Source organism: Neolamprologus multifasciatus, chromosome 1 (assembly GCF_963576455.1).
Source record: "Neolamprologus multifasciatus chromosome 1, fNeoMul1.2, whole genome shotgun sequence".
Classification (NCBI taxonomy): Eukaryota; Metazoa; Chordata; class Actinopteri; order Cichliformes; family Cichlidae; genus Neolamprologus; species Neolamprologus multifasciatus.
The window spans coordinates 25974207-25991410 of NC_140439.1; the positions used below are offsets into that span (position 1 = coordinate 25974207).

The 17204-nt window shown below is 37.1% G+C and overlaps 1 protein-coding gene across 9 annotated transcripts in view; it reads right to left on the reverse strand.

Annotated features, from left to right (window-relative positions):
* Window positions 1-17204, reverse strand: part of ush2a (Usher syndrome 2A (autosomal recessive, mild)) — a 215687-nt gene that overhangs the window by 130655 nt on the left and 67828 nt on the right. For all 9 annotated transcript variants that reach the window (XM_085174318.1, XM_085173628.1, XM_085172926.1 and 6 more), the window contains 5 exons: window positions 15270-15551; window positions 11539-11714; window positions 11150-11297; window positions 4988-5094; window positions 3990-4113 (listed from right to left, as the gene is read on the reverse strand). In XM_085174318.1, the coding sequence (XP_085030444.1) occupies window positions 3990-4113; window positions 4988-5094; window positions 11150-11297; window positions 11539-11714; window positions 15270-15551 (837 nt within the window). The remainder of the gene's footprint in view (window positions 1-3989; window positions 4114-4987; window positions 5095-11149; window positions 11298-11538; window positions 11715-15269; window positions 15552-17204) is intronic.

The window sequence follows — 17204 nt, forward strand, 5'->3', positions numbered from 1 at the left end:
TTATGAAGCATTTATTGTCAAAACTGTTTTCCGGAAAGGGCAGTGGGGGATAAGAACCCCCTCTCTAGTTGTCTTTTCCCAAAGCAAAAAACAGCACTTGAAAGGTTCTCCCCACTGTGTGCTCAGTGGGTTTCTGACTATAAATTTCCTTTTCACTGGAAGCATAAAAATCCAAATTTATTAAACCAGAGAAAGGTGTTGGACCCTACTAGTGGACCATAAAGACAGTATATTCATTCCACTCTGCAATGCAAAAATGAGTGCAAACACACTGACAACTTGGTTTTTCTCCGAGACAAGGTAAAGAGCCAGTCATAAAGTTTGCCCGAAGGAAGAAGCACACTCTCAAAAGGCTCCTCCACCTTCTTCTACAACATGCTGAATACGAGAACTAAAATGCTGCTTTGATCAAAAAACACAGCAGTTTTTTCACGAGTTAAACAACAAACATTTTGTGAACTATAAGCACATAAAACCAGCCACATTTACACAATCAACTTGATGTTAAGTAATAAGAGTTAAAGTTCGTTTTTTTAAACCGACTTTTAAATCAATTAAAACTAAAGGAGCATTTCAAAATGAATTATTAATTCTCGTTACCTAATCAAACGAGAAGATTCACGTTATATTCCACAATATGAAACATTAACACTTAGTTATGTTGAGCCATTTACAGTTTTAAGTAGTTTTATTTATTAGGTAGTATTCTTTCATGTGCATTGTTTCTCCTCTCTGTCTCAGTAAACAGTGGAGGTTGTGTGTAATCATCTACACAACATAACCTGAATAACTCCAGTCATGTTAGCTCTCTGCTGGCATTAATCAGAGCCTGGCGTATTAATGAGAGCGCGGCAGCTAGCTAATTACACCCATAGATTCTGCAGCAGCCCATTAAATATACAAATGACAGAATTAAAGAGCCCAGCCTCTTCTGATTAATCTTTAAATGGGGAAAAACTAATGATGTCTGTGCAAACTTTCCCTTCACACATTTCTCCCCCTCTCCTTCTCAACGTCAGTGCCTGGCAATCAATCATATTAATTAGGGAAAAATAATTTGTATCATTTAACATTTCCCTCTTTCCTGCTTAGTTGTTGCAGTAGCAGCTATTGCAACAATGTGCTGTTTAAGATGTGTCTGGATATTATCCAAGTCTATTTGTTCCTGCATTCATTTTTTATTTTTTCCCCTAACATATTTGTGTGATGTTTCATCTCTCTTCATTTAATGTGGGTTAAAGAAATGCATCTGGATTAGCAAAAATATAAGCAGAACGTCATCTGCATTTCAAACAGCCCATTTCAGGGCCAGTGAAGAATTACTAAAGTGAGGAGAGAGGACTGTGTAATCTATTTTGACCCATTTCAATTTAAATACATTATTTTATAAATAATAACATATGCCTGTCTTAACTGAGAGGCAATGTCCTTAATTCAAATATAAGCATGGACAGCAGAAAGTCAGGAGAGTTCTAGACACAGAAACATAATAAATAAGATGAATGAAGTAACATGGATTTCTTGAAACAAGCACTTACGAGGTTATTCATATTGTAGCATGACTGCATATAGTTATAATCTTGTTTTATCTAAAGTAAGATTCAGTGAGGGAAATATTGACTTAATGCTTCTTATTAAGCTTTAAGAAGCATCTTTAAACACACGCGACCAGACTTCATTTATGGAAACATGCACTCCTATCACAGTAACTGCACATGGAAAAGAACCTATTTGGCAAAAATATATCTTTATATTTTTTAATAAAGTGGCCATAAGGTAACAGGTGAAAGGGCAAATACATGCTAGATAATCTCAACCTTAACTAAGATTTAACATGTGGAATATTGACCCTGCTCAATGATGTGCCCTTAGTTTGCATGTAGGATATAGAAAGCTTGAGGAACCTCAATAAATATTAATATTCCTAAGATGATGTATGATGTTGACAGAGAAAAATGATGATTTGTTGTTTCATATAGAAGGCACACCACGATCTTCTGAGGCATCAATGCTGCTAGGCCAAAACAAAAAGTTCCCTTTAGATGTAAAAGGACGTCAATTCTAAGCAACACCTTATAAAATCTTTGTGACATGCGTCGTGGGGTATGGCGCAGTCCACCTGAACAGATAAATAGTGTGCAAACATTCAGCACATAGAAAAATGTTACATTTGTCATTGCTTGAGTTGCAAGGTTTCCACAAGACAAAACGATTGACGAGTCTCTCCTTTTTGATCAATTGACTCTCGAGGGGGCATTACACTGCATTACATTCATAATCTAATTTGGCTTTGATTTGTTCGCTGTTCCGTGCGCTTCGATGGGAATAATTGTCTGTAGATGATGCTATTAGTATTGATGGTTGTAAAAGGGCGATGGTTTGAGGACTGCCGACACATTGATGGTCCAGAATAGATCCGGTCTGAAAGTGATTGTCTGATCCATTACCCTTTATGAAGGAGGAGAGCAGAGGAGATGAGAAGCGCCCCTCAATAACAAAAAATCATCATCTATTTGCTGGCAGCATTTAGAGAGATCTATTTACCTTTGTACTGGAGAAGCAATGATGAGATCAAAAATTTGAATTCCTTGCTTTGGGATAAAAATACACGACTCAGTAAGTAAAATTAAGAAGCAAGAAAACAATATAGGAGACAGGTTGGTTTTGTTTTTCTGACCGCGCATTCGCTCAGTATTTTAAGAATTCAATTGCCTTTCATGAAAAACATGAAATAAAGCAGTATTAATATTAATAACCAATTGTTTGCAAAAATAAAACAGTACACAAAATGACATGTTAAGGAAGTAAATTAAAGCAGCAGAAGTCAAAAAGGAGACCAGAGATAGACTTAAAATATCCTGTCTGAACTGTGAGCTTTATAAATTATATTTGATAAATATTGTTTTACTTACACTGTGTTCAGCCACATCTATGTTAACACTGGCATTAGTCATAACATTTAGAGACTACTCATCCTTTTAGTATATGTATGGAAAGAACAAGCAATTACAAAATAAAAAAAAAAATATATATACTAAAATAGCTTATAATATTTGAATTTTTACAAATGTGTACAGCCTAAACAGAACATCCTTCTCACAGTAGTCTAATCAACCATTATAAGAAATTAAATGTTGTGGGAAATGTGAATTTCATGTTAAATGATTGCAGAATTTGTTGATCAATCACAATAATTAAGCTTACTTCTAGGATTGAGTTACTATTTATTTACTATTGAAGTGAAGGCAAAAGCAACACCAGCCTGCTCTCTGAGTGTTTCATATGATATGTCTCCATAACAAAGTCTATTAAAACTTCAGATTCAGAACATGAACATGAACATGGAAGATGTGGAGTACATGGATGCCTACTTTATGGACTGCAAACATACTGTACTTTGGTATTTTAGATCAAGCAAAATTTGATTATAGAGGGAATCACATTTGAAAACTTTAATCTACTCAAAGCCAGAAATATGTCATACATTTAGGAAAAACTGCTTGGCCACAGATTTTTTTTCTTTACTTTTTATGACACAGTATTAAAATATCTTGGAAAGGTATTCTCAAAATACATTACTGGTGATAAAAGGTTTGTGTGGGACAGTGAAGTAATCTCAAGTGGCATCATAGAGCTTTGCTTGCTCAAATCCCACTGATTAGTATCAGCAGTCATTAATTATGAGCGTCAGACTGGGTGATGTTCTCAGATGAAGCAGAACATGTTTGGCTGTGCAGCTCAGCCCTCTAATGATGCTGGTAAACAGAAAGATAATTGTCCTTTAAGATGACTGGGGAAGTCATTCTAAAGGAATGTCACTTGAACACTGAGAAGAAGAGACAGTGCAGTCAGTGTACACTAAAAAACACAGGGACGTATGTACACATCCTGTCACATACTCCCATGCACAGTACACAGAAATACACATATACATACTGTCTATTTACTAATAGACAGACACCTGCACTCATCTAAACATAATTTCTTACCTGTAAAATCAGTGTTGCTGGGAAGGATGTCACTGGGGAACTGATAGTAACTGTTTCCAGAAAATCTTGTTCCTCTGACAACTGGATCTTGCGGGTCAGAGAGAGAGACATCTGACCTTTCCACCTCAAAAAACCAAAATATGATCATGTATAAATATCTGGTATCTAGTCTAGTGGTAGTACTCAAATTATAACTGCAGTCATAAATTGTAGTTAATTATGTTTAGTATAAAATCACATACAAAAATTTTCCAAAAATAATAAACTGCTTGCTTGTGGCTAGCATGGGTCTAGGCAAGGCAATAAATGAAAACAGTTATTCATTACTGTGAATTTCTGTTTAGCTGCAAACAAAGACAGACACCCTTAATGACCTCATAGTACCATACGACCTGCAGGCGTACTTGTGGTTCCTGGAGTATGTAAAAGTAGAATAGGAGTCAGAGCCTTCAGCCTTTAAGTCCCCCTTCTGTGGAACCAGCTTCCAGTTTGGATTCGAGAGACTGAAAACCCTCTCTATTTTTAAGATTAGGCTTAAAACTTTCCTTTTGGATAAAGCATGTATTTAAGGTTGGATCATGTGTCTAGGTTGCTGTGGGATTCCCATGATGCACTGAGTCCTTCTTCTTCTTGACTGTGTTTATAAACCTCTCTGCATTTAATTATTAGTTATTGCTAATCTCTGTCTCTCTTCGACAGCATATTTTTTGTCCTGTCTTTATCCAATCACCCCCAACCGGTCGTGGCAGATGGCTGCCCCTCCCTGAGCCTGGTTCTGCCAGAGGTGTCTTCCTGTTAAAAGGGAGTTTTTCCTTCCCACTGTCGCCAAAGTGCTTGCTTATAGGGGGTCATATGATTGTTGGGATTTTCTCTGTTTTCTTTGTATTATTGTAGGGTCTTTACTATACAATATAAAGAACCTTGACACTACTGTTGTTGTGATTTTTGCGCTGTATAAATAAAATTGAATTGAATTGAGTGTAGGGCAGTGCTCTTACCTGATATAGAGGGTATGGTCCATTAAGTTGGGCAGGGGGGTCCCACTCTATCTGAATGGTAGTTTCATTTTCTGGATATAATCGAGGTGAAGACAGTTCTGAAGGTGCTGAGAAGCAGAAAGTAAAGAAACGGAAAGGATGAACAGAAAGTGAATGTTAAATCAATGAAATATGAAGCCATTGTATTGTAAATGATGAAACTTTTCAAAACATTTTGAAAAAGGGGTGTGCTTATTTTTATTTGGCAGGACCTCATCTTTGAACATTTTCCAAGTGTTTAATAATGAAGAAGACAATTGGTGTGGTTTTGAAAGCGAAATGGTTTCCCACTCTTGCTTGATATAGAATTTCAGTTGCTCAAGTCAGGGTATCTTCTGTCAAGTTTTTTATTTGATAATTAAACTAAATGTTCTCAACGGGTGGCAGGTTTGGACTGAAGGCAGGCCAATTCAATATCAGTGCTCTCCTACTACAGAGCTGTGGTATTGCAATACATTGTTTCTCTGCAAAACAATGTCTATGTAAAAAGCTATGTAACCACAGCCAATTTACCCAAAAAAACATTCAAACACATTAAGAATAAATACATCTTGTGTGATTGGGCTTTCCTTCAGTAGAAGCTTATTTCTTTCAGGCTACACAAAAGTCCCATTTTCATTTAATAGAAGATCAATTTAATTTCCTTCGCTCACTCAAGGTGTTAAATTAAATGTCCCTTTGAAACATACTGTAAGGTACTGGAGAAGCAGTTTTAACACATAACATAAATAAATCTACCAGAGACTAGCTGATATAGGGAGGACAGATTTATAGGAATGGAGGAAAAAGCATAGCAAGTGATAGACCGGTGTAGAGATGGGAAAGATGTGTGTGTGTGTATTAAGTGTCCTTTCATTGTAGTGTTTCTCTTTAGATGTGTGGGTGTGTTTCAGTAATTGTCTAAATGGTTCGTGGTAGGAGTAAATTAGCTTTCAGTGACAACCATGCGGATTATCTTTAGTGTGACTTCTAACAGAGCCCTTAAAAGCAAAGTGGACAGCTTGTTTGGCGCCTCATCTTGACACATCAAACCATAAATTACTGCCAATCGATAGCTTACCAGTCTATTGATATTGAGCTAGTGTGACATTTAGAACACTGTCAGTGCCACACACATATACAACATGGCCCTTGCTTTACACTGTGGTGTACTATTTATTTTTTTTTTTTATGTATGCCATGTTGGTAAATAAATTTTCCTTCTTGATATGAGTGGGTAGAATAGTGATGGAGGGGTTTGAATCTGCCTGCCTTTCTGCGCAGAGCTTCCATGTTCTGCCAGTGGCTCTGGTAATTCCTCCCACAATCAAAAGGCATGCTTATTATTCTAAGTGTGAATTGTTGGTCTGTCTTATATCTTATCAAAAAGTTGCAACTGTCAATTTTTTTTAGCCCACCTCCAACTAAGGAGGACCAACTTTATGTTAATAAAAAGATTTGTACATTAGCAGCAAAAAAGCACAACATCAATATGAAAGTAAGTTTAATGATCCTCTGGGATCATCAAGGCATTTTCACCCAGATGACTGCCACTCACTGGATATTCTCTCTCTTTCTGACCATGCTCTGTGAATCCAAGAAGTTATTTTGCATAGAAATCACAGTAAATTAGCAGTACTCAGAAAAGCCCTTCTGACACCAAAAACCATGCAACGTTCAAAGCCACTTAAGTCACCTTTATACCCATTAACCCTTCTCTATGCACACCATCTCAACCTTGCTTCTCCTACATTGTCTATACTCATTTCTAGCCTTGTCCGTTCTGTTCACTCCCAATGAAAATTTTTGCATCTTCAACTCTGCCACCTCCAGTTTGGCTTCTTGTCTTTTTTTTGTGTCACTATCTCCAAACTACACATCATAACAGGTCTCACAACTTATAAACCTGCTATCCTGTCAAAATTCACATTGTACAATCACACTGTATTCAAAAATCTAGTTAAAAAGTCCACTGCCCTCCCTCTTAGACGTTTCCATTTCCTCTTCTCTTCTTTATTCATCAGCTCCTCAAAGTATATCTTCTGTCTTCTGAAGACACACTCGTCACTCATTAATAGATTTACATTTCTATCCTTCAACACAGCAATCTGCTGTATATGCTTTCCAACTCAATCTCTTCGCTTCCTTTGCGGTTCGGACTCCTTCTGACATTTCTTTGGAGGTGGAGGAACACCAAAGTAATTGCTTAAAGGAGTTTGCTTCTTCGACATCTTTAAGAGTTCTAAACAAATGTCTGTCCTTCTCCAGAAAATCTTATGTACGCAAACGTGCGTTGCAACTTCTTATCTGGTCGACGTCTTTTATTTTGACAGCACATGTGCACCTGCGGACCACTTATGTGCACCCCTGACTATACTTTCTTTGTCATCTGGTGACTCTTCCTTACCACACAGAGCCTGTATCAACTACTCGCCGAACTCTGAACGACATTCTTCCTCTGCCTTCACTCGCTTCCTCTTCTTGATACCTAGAGCCATCATACAGACTAACATCTGATGCTGCCTAGCTACATTTCCCCCAGATAATGTAGAAATAATTTACCTGAATGCACCTTCCTCCTTATATATGACCCATGTTTCTTCTTCTTGAAATGTGTGTTTAACAGGCAGGTTAGAGGTAGCAGCCAGTTAACATGCCCTCTCTATTTGTGCACCAACATGTCAAATGTCATCCAGTAGCTTATGTTCTTTGATCACTTAATCAGTTATTGCATTACTGGGGATAATATCTACTAGCATAAATTAATATTAGTTCCCAGCAATGACCAGGTTGTATTTCGACACAAGTCTAAAACACAATAAAACCTGGACACAGATGTCCATATTAGAGAAAAACATTTCAAATGTGACAGAACTATAGGATAGTGTTATCGTTGTTGATAGAGTTTGAGTGTGTGTTCATGTTTGAATCATGAAAGACAGTTTCCTTCTTACTGACCAGGCTGATTGTACAATCTGGTTGTATATTTTCTGCATGTCACGTATTCATTTATTGTATCTGCTTGTTCATTTAGTGAAATTAACTTAACATTATGACACATCAAGTTTGACAAAACCCACTAGCTTTATTATGAGTATACGGAAAAACACACCACACATACACACACAAGGTTAACAGTCCAACAGAAAGGTTAATTTTAGCTGCCGACATGGTAATGAAGCAGCTAAATCATGGGCCAGCTCCCAGGAGCAATTGTGCGTGTGCGTGCACACGCGTGTGTGTGTTTCCTGTTTTTACAGCAACTGACATGTCTTAACAGGCTCTTAGCGTACAGTTACACCACGCACATAAGCACACCACTTATTGACATGGCAATCCCTTGCCATGCATATTTCTCTTCTCAAGAAGGGCCTCAGGCCAATTATGCGTAAATCAATAAAGTTCCTGTTCTGTTGAGTGGTGTTACAGTGTGAGTGCACGTGTGTGTATGTGTCTCTGTGTGCATGTCTTGTAGAACAAGACTTTATGGATGTAGGATACATAAAACATCACCATCAGACCCTGATTAGCCACTCACTTTACTTTGTGATCAATAACTTTGTGGGAAGATACACACACACTGAAACAATTGCAAATGCATCAACACAGGTGGACAGGAGACCTCTTTCCTTGAGTCGTTACGTCTGTCTCAGTGTGCGCGCTAATGTTTAGTCATGTGCTTCGGTGTAACTCCGGTGGATTCACAGATGCTGTCTGTTCACTTACAGCAGATGGTAGCTGGCTCTAATGGCCCAGCATCATGTGTGGAAGATTTATCAGAGCATCTGTATCATGCTCAAGTACACCTTATGAGGAGTACCACTGAATGTGAAGATATTTCTACTACAGAGGCTTTTTCAGGTCATGTTCCTTTCATTCAGCTTGCAAGAGAAAAGCTGGAGACCTTTTTGTTGACTAAAGAAGGTTTCAGTCAACAAACAGTTTGGTGTCCCAAACAGGAAGGGTTTTTATTAATTGTGCTGTAGCCAAAGAGGCACTTCTTTATTAGAAGGGCAAATTTTAAGATGTCTCTGCAGGGGGAAACAAGAAGCAGAGCAAAAAGCAATGAGTCAATCCAGATTTTACAGGCTGGGAAAGAACTCCAATGACGAAAAAAAAGATTAATAAAAAAAGTGCTAGCCCCCAGCCTCTCCAGCACCTATGACATAAATTTAAAAATTCTAGGTGATTTTCAGAAAAGTTGACCTCTGACCTTGAGGTTGAGGTCACTGAGATTTGAACTCGTCTGAGATTTTTATTAGATCTACCTATAGTGTCAATAAGAAAATCCTAGATGGCATCTTTCTCAATTTACTGTGTTCACAAGATTTTCAGAAAACTTGACCTCTGACCTCGAGGTTAAGGTCACTCTGACTTGAACTCATTCAAGACTTTTAGTAGCTGCACCTACCAAAATCCTACGCTGCCTCATTCTCAAGTTATCATATTGACAAACGTGGGTGTCCATATGTTTGACGACAATACCCCATCAGCCTTATAAAAACCTATTTATTTTGGCAGTAAACTTCTAATGGGGTTATTAGTTATTAGTACATAACTGTAGACAACTAACAACAGCATGCAAAAAGAGGCTTTTCCAACAGATGCATATGAAGTAAAACCAAACAAAAATAAAAAGAAGCCAGCAGCTTTTCAGAATTTGTATAATTCTTCTAATTACAACTCCCTACTGATATGCTACCATGTTTTTATAAAGGAATGTAACAGTATTCGCCCAGTGCATGTTAGATTGAGGTCTTAAAGATTATTGTTAAATATTTTTTGTCAAGTGCAAAGATTATTGCTAAACTGAAAGAAGAAAAAGTGATCTGATGCAGCAGAAGCTTAACACCCAGTGGAGGAGCAAACGCTATGCAAATTGTTTTGGGATTAAAAAAAAAATCTGCTAAACGGCATATGCCATTATCATTTCTTATAGTTGAAACAAGAGACATCTTTGGCGTTGGATGAAACAAAACGGTGGCAACAGATGTGGCTGTTAAAAATACATTCAAAAAGTCAACTGGGTACAATAAGCCATATTGAACTGTACTGTATTACAGTCAAGAGAAGTCTTTGGAATCACTTAAAATAAACATTGTCGCTGTGTCAACAGATGTAGCCATTAAAAATACATTTAAAAAGTCCACCAATTACAATATGAAGCATCATTCATCACAATAAACACAAGGAATGACTTTTTGAGAATTGTATGAAATGAAAATATTCCCTATGTCAACAGATGTAGTTGTTCAGAATATGTTCAAAAGCTGAATTCCCTGAGCAAGTATTTATAGATGAAAGGTTTTTGTTTTACAACTCTGTGCGCCCATTGTCTATTTACCTAAAGAGATAAACAAAACAAAAAAGACAAAAACATAACATGAGCAGCAAGCGTAGACACCGTGAGTGAACAGATGGAAAAGTGTGTTGCACGGTCAAGTGCGCCTCTGAGTGCAATATGTATATTTCAGAGTGATTCATGTTCCTCTGCTGCCATGTGCTATTTGTGTGTGAGTGAAAGAGCCCAGCAGATAGCAAGTGAAAGATGGACAGGGAGGGGGGGCCGAGAAAGCAACAGACTATCAAGACAGACAGAAAAAGACATTAAATCAGAATTCTGTGTGTGTCCATGTCACCGTCCACTGATCAATTAGTGCTCATCTAGGCACCAGAGATTTGTGCCTGAGTTATTAAACATAGCTAATTCATCCTACTTCCATAAAGGTTATAAATCCACAGAAGAGCGAGAGGGATTGTATATGTGTTTCTATAATTCTGTGTGTGTTTGATTCATGGCCAGCAGGAAGTGTGTGCTACGCCACATTTTTCTCCTTGTAATTAACAGTAAATTGTTTTTACTGCCGTGCACCATGAATATCCCCCCTAGTTAACATGACCAATGCTGTCGCCACTCAAGTACCCGATGACTGACTGAGTGCTTTTGGGTGTGTGTGTGTCTGTTTGTGTGTGCATATGTCAAAGGTTTGTTTTGCAGTTGTTATGCAAACACCACACTATGTAAAATAACTACTATTATACTTTAAAAAGATAATATTTGGGAACTATCAGTATTTCATTATTGCCGAGAAGCGTGCATTTGTTTATGTCTGTGTGTGTTTTGCATAAATCTTTATGCTCTACCTGCTGGTAAGGTCCATCCAGTGCTTGGCAGACTGGTAATGCAACCTGCTTTTGTGCAGAGTGTGACAGTGAAGTTGTACACATGATAAGGTTTCAATCCTTTCACTACGTAAACTGGATGGGATGATGGGCCCACTCTATGCAACGCCTGCAAAACACAGGGACAAGGAATATAAAAACAGAAACAGAAGAAAGCAAAGAGACAAACTGTTTTGTTTTTAGAAAATTCCTACATTGTGAAAAGTTAGTGAAAATGACCTAATACGAAAGCATTTATCTTCAAAATAAATGTCATTTGCTGTATATTACATTTCTGCCAGGTAAGCTCTTTTTTTTTTTGGTAGGTTGTCCTGGCAATTATTTCCAATTTTATGTGTGAATGTGCTTACCTGACTAATAACCGGAGGGGCATATGGATTGTTGGTCTGTTCGGTTAGCAGGTTGACCCGATATTCCGTCACCTGTCCTCTGGCGATGACCCCGTGGTCTTCAGCAGTGCTCCAGGTTACTTTAAGACTGGTAGACGACAGTGCGGACACTTCTGGAGGAGCCATAAACTCTGGCACTGGAAACACATATTGCAGAATTTGTATAATCAGCTATTTACAGAGATCGCAAAGAGCATAAGCATATCCTAAGCTAATACACAAGTTATTACAGGGTAAAGTAAATCTGATTGCAAGCTAACACTCTAATACACGTTGTGACTTTTCAGGGGGTCCGTAGATTAGGCATTTGTCTATCTGTATACAGATTTAATTTCAATGCAGCCAAAATTATGTATAAAGCAGCATTATAAAGGTTGTAATCAGAGACATTTACACCGAGGAAGACCGCAACCTGGTCTCTGAACAACAGCTCTTTCCTGCTAATTTCTCCTCATGTAGCTTACAAACTTGTAACAAACTGAAAACAAAGTCAGCAATGCAAAAAAATATTTTTACAGCAGGGTAAATAGTTAGCAAGTCAGCAATTTGCAGCACAGCAGACACCAAGTACAGTTTCGAGTGGGTTTTTTTAAACTAATTTTTCACTAATTTTCAGTACACTCCTTGCACATGACCATTTTCATAGGAATATTTCTCGTTTCTAACCCACTTAACAATGACCTGATTCAATCATAAAAAGGCACCTAACTGAAGGGATGAACCAGAGTTGTGTCTACACAGGTAGGCAACTTAGCTAAATATAACCCAATATATAAAAAGTATCTTTAGACACCTTGTTACAAGGAGCCTGTCACAAAAGACATAATTTCTCCAATTTCTTTAGTTGAATCTATAAACAAAAAAATCTGTGTGTGTGTGTGGGTTGGGGGGTGTTAATAGACAGCACTTATGGAGTTATCGTAGATAAATTCTGATGAATCGCAATGGCTATTTCACACTGCCCAATATCTTTTAAATCTGAGCAAGTACATCGTGGTTAGTGCTGAAAATTACAACACAGTGTACTGCTCCCTTGGAGTCAATGTACTGTAGCTCATTCAATAGTCTCTTTTGTCCTCTCCTTGTTTCTCTCTTCTTTATATGACAGTAATCATTCAAATATTTTTTTTTTATCTTATTACAACTGGATTTCTGTTTAAATGATTGGATAGGCTATCTTGCTATATATAAAACCCATGAAAAATTATAATCAAGATCAAGCAATATTTTCTTAATTTATACACATACATGTACCTGCTTGTAATAAATAGAATCAGTAGTATTAAAAACATTAACTATCTTAATTAAAAGCCCAAATTACTCTAGCCCATCCAAAATCAGAATCTTGGCGATAAGCCTGGGTTCTGTCATGGTCTGGGGCTGCAATCCAGTCAGTGGTGCTGAATGCAGAAAAATACCATCAGATTTTGATCAAGCATGCAATACCATCTGGAAAGCCTCTGATTGGCAAATGCTTCATTTTTTAGTATGACAATGATCCCACACATGGCCAATGCTGTAAAAGCATGCCTGCCTAGAAAAAGACACAGTGGAATACTATCAGTCATGGACTGGCCTCCCCAGAGCCTGGACCTCAACATTAATGAAGCAGTGTGGGATCATCATGATAGAGAACGGAACAAAAAGGTGCCAACATCCAAAGAAGAACTTTGGAAAGTCCTTCAAGAAGCCTGGAAAGCAATTCCTGAAGTTTACTTCAAGAAATAACAAGGACGTTACCTAAGAGAGCTCAGGCTGCTTTGAGAAATAAAGGTGGCCATAGTAAATATTAATTTTCAAGTTTGTGTTTGAAAGTTTAAATATACTGTTGCATCACTTTCCCAACAAACATGGAGAACATAACACTCCAGGATAACAAAGGTCAAAGGTCTGTCCTCCTCAAGATGGTTTTGAAAAATTTATGATTTTGCCTCTCAGACATGCAAATGGTAACTAACCTTGTTCTGTATTATATCAGTACAAATACAATTCCAAACCGCTTCTGACATGATGGTTATTTACCTTTATTGATATGATGTATATTTTCTGTGCAACTACTGCTTTTTTAGTAATTCATTCATTCATTTACTGCTTCTTTTATTTTATGTGTAATTAGTGCTGGTGTTTGGTTATAGTTATGTCTTTGTTTGTAAGATTAGGAATAAGTGTTTTATAAATACCTTGGCTTTGTGTTTCCGTTCTTAACAAATCAAGCCCCAACTTATATCACTTGTTATGTAATTTTAGGTTTGCTTCTAAAGTCACTTTTAGGTATTCATTACCAGCCTTTTATGTTTATTAAGCCAACTCTTGAAGTGGCATAGTGATGCAGGGGTTAGCACTGCTGCCTCACATGAACTTCTATAAGTTCTCTGTCTCATCTTCATTTGGTATTAGCAAACAGGTAAGTCACCTCATAACTTATCAGAAAAGTGAGAACAGATTCAAAACATTGACTGCATTCTCTCTGTCTTAGTAGATTATTAAATTTGGCTCCACATTAATTTCACCACTTTGAGTATCAGCCAGTGAGTCTAACAAAGATGTGCGTCTGACAGTTTAACCTAAAATGTGTTGGCTGAACCTGCAAAATTCATTTTTCATTTCTTAATAACTTGGTGATTTTTTTCTTTGACTGCCACATAAAAAAATTAAAAAAATAAATAAATACAAATTCTAACAAAAATACATATTCAGAGAGGTTAGTGGATATTATGTGGTCTTAATGGATTTAAGTATTTCATAATTCTACAGTTGTGATAGCCACTATTACATGACAGATTAGAGAGAAGGATTCTTTATTCTACTGTTGATGCCATCTAACTGTGAAATATACTGTGAAATGTGATTCATGGCAGACATAACCACAGTCATATTCTTTCTTTCTAACTCGGCACACGTACGCGCACCAGCACTGACACACATCCCACATTCAAAATGGTGTTATCATATGCTTGTTATCCAGACACATAGCTTAGAGTGACGTTGGAGGCAATCATTTAGTCCTAATGAGCCATATCATCCCTTTGAAATTCAAATACCTTAATGAGTTTCCCCTCCCCCACATGCAGTTTTTCTTTCCTCCTTCCTTCCCTGCTTTCTTTTTCTACAATCTATCTCACAAATACTCACTAATTTTAATATAGTACAAAAGATTATTTAACCAACAGCAATGGCATCTGGTGTGTAGCTACATTTTAACCAAAATGTCACTCAATTCCAATTTGTTTTTAGATCTGGGGTCCATCAGTTATTGACAGGCTTTAATTTAACATCATAAGTTAAAAATTTAACTCATTTAAATTTTAAGCAAGCTCTTTGGAGTGTCTGAATGCAAATCATTTTGTCTGAATATAGGTGTAATACAGAATCAGATTTTTCTGATTCAGCCATGGAAGGCCATGAAAGGAAAACCTAGCTTAAAAAATCCATATTGGACACACCACTGAGTCATTGATGGTTGCCAGCTGGATAAAAGTCAGCCCTTTAACACTGAAATGGAACTGCCATCTTTGGGCAAGCCCCTTTCTGATAATTGCCCAGAAAACATTAACCACTGAAGGCTTTTGTTTCACACAGCTACAGTTCCTAACTAGATTTTACTTGGTTATTTCCCTGATTCCTTAATTACTGTAAATACACCCAGTGAGTAAAAGTCAGCTGTTGAAATCATGAACACGAGATATACAAACCTCCCTCCATGGTGCGTGCTGAGGTCCACCCAGATGTACAACTTCCTGCAATATTGGTGCTTACAACTCTCATCTGGTATGTTGAAAAAGCCTCTAGACCAGTTACATTAGTACTGGTCTCAGGGGGTGACAATATGCTTTTATTGGATATGTTGGAACTTAAGGAGACACTTGGATCCAGCCAACCAGAGCTGAAAAACACTCTCTTTTCAATAGCAAGACTCGAAAGGTTCTGTGACTCCACTGGCCCACGGAGAAAGACCTCATACTTTGTGATAACACCTGTACAAAAAGAAAAAAAATGTTAAATCAGTCTCTGAGACTACCTCTGATGTCTGCTAAAACAAAAGCTCTTCACCGAAACAATTATTTAGGAAATTAAAGAAGGAAAGCAACAGCTGCAGCTGCAGGGTTTGTTAGGAAAATACTGTCTACACAGTTTATTTGTGCCCTAACACAACACTTTAGTTATTGTTAGTAATAGTAACAATAGTCCTTTAAAATTCATATCCTGATTACTAAAAATGTTGAAGTAAAAAAAAAAACATAGAATACAATTAGTAAGTAGTAATGGATGCAATGCAGTTTTGTTGACGACTTGTTAAAATGAAAACAACAGAAATGTGTTAAAATGAGGAGAGAGCACCATGAAAACAAGTAAGAAATCTACAAATCTTCTGTGTACGATTAAAGGTTTTAATTTGTTGTGGTTATAAAATAACACTTCAAATGATAGAAATATAAATTATAAATAAAAACAAATACGGTAATGCAAATGCCTGTTTTGGCAGCTTTGTTTGCCCTGTGCTTAACATGCTCTTACTTCTTTCCTTTACTGTTCTTTGATGTCACGTAGGTCTTTATTCTTTATACTTTAAATGATTAGGTATTATGTATTATATAAAAAGTGTAGCTTCTACAACTGCAACAAATTTAGTTTATTAGAAATCTTAATAGAAATCTTAACAACAGTTAACTATCCTTAGCCAATCAAACTACTCTCTGGAACTCCTAATAACTTTACTGAAAATCCCTCTGCATCACTAGTAGTTCATTAAATGTTGGAAAATAGAAAATCTATAATAGATATATTCATTCTTTAGCAGTATTTACTCTCCAAGTTCATTGAAAAAATTACAAGCTTATAGACAACTATAAAATTAAATGAAAATGAAAAACTTGTGCAAAAAGTAGTGCCAAAAAGCAGAAGACATGTTACACAGCAAAAAATAAGGTACAAACCCACCATTGTGGAGAGGCTCCACATTTGCAAATAAGTACTGAGCAGGTCTCAGCAATACTGCTAACCAGATACACGTTATGATGTCTGTCCCTCCACTCAATGAGGAAAAACAAGAACTGGTGTAGGCAGATGTGTGCATTTTAAAACTGATCATTTCCACCCGAACACCACTTCAGTTTCTTATTATTTTCACAGAAGCACTGACCACCCAGGCAAGAATAGCCGTATTATAAAAGGGTTACTTTAACTTGACTTCTCATTGAATGCTTCACTTTGAATGCACGGAGCTGGGACGACTGAAATGGAGAACTAACATAAAGATTACCTGATAAGGACAGAGAGCAAAATCAAAATGGAGAGGTGAGAAGGATGCTAAATGATTAACTAATGACAATGAAATGACACACAAAACCAAATTAAGTGAGCTTTACATGACACTGCGAGGGAAACAGATCAACAGATGGGGAGGGAAAAAAGAGACACAGGCAGAGAGAAACCCAGGTTAGAGGGCTTTGTTTTACACTGAGCCTTAGAGCCAATACAAAGCTCTCTGGATTTACAAAAGGCAGTTCCAGTTCAGTGTGTATTTCTGTGTGTGTGTGTGCATTTGTGTGTGTGTGTTGGTTTAGGTTGACTCTCATGTGTCTTGAATGACACAGCCCTGAAGCTTTGCCACTAGGTAAGTGTTTCAT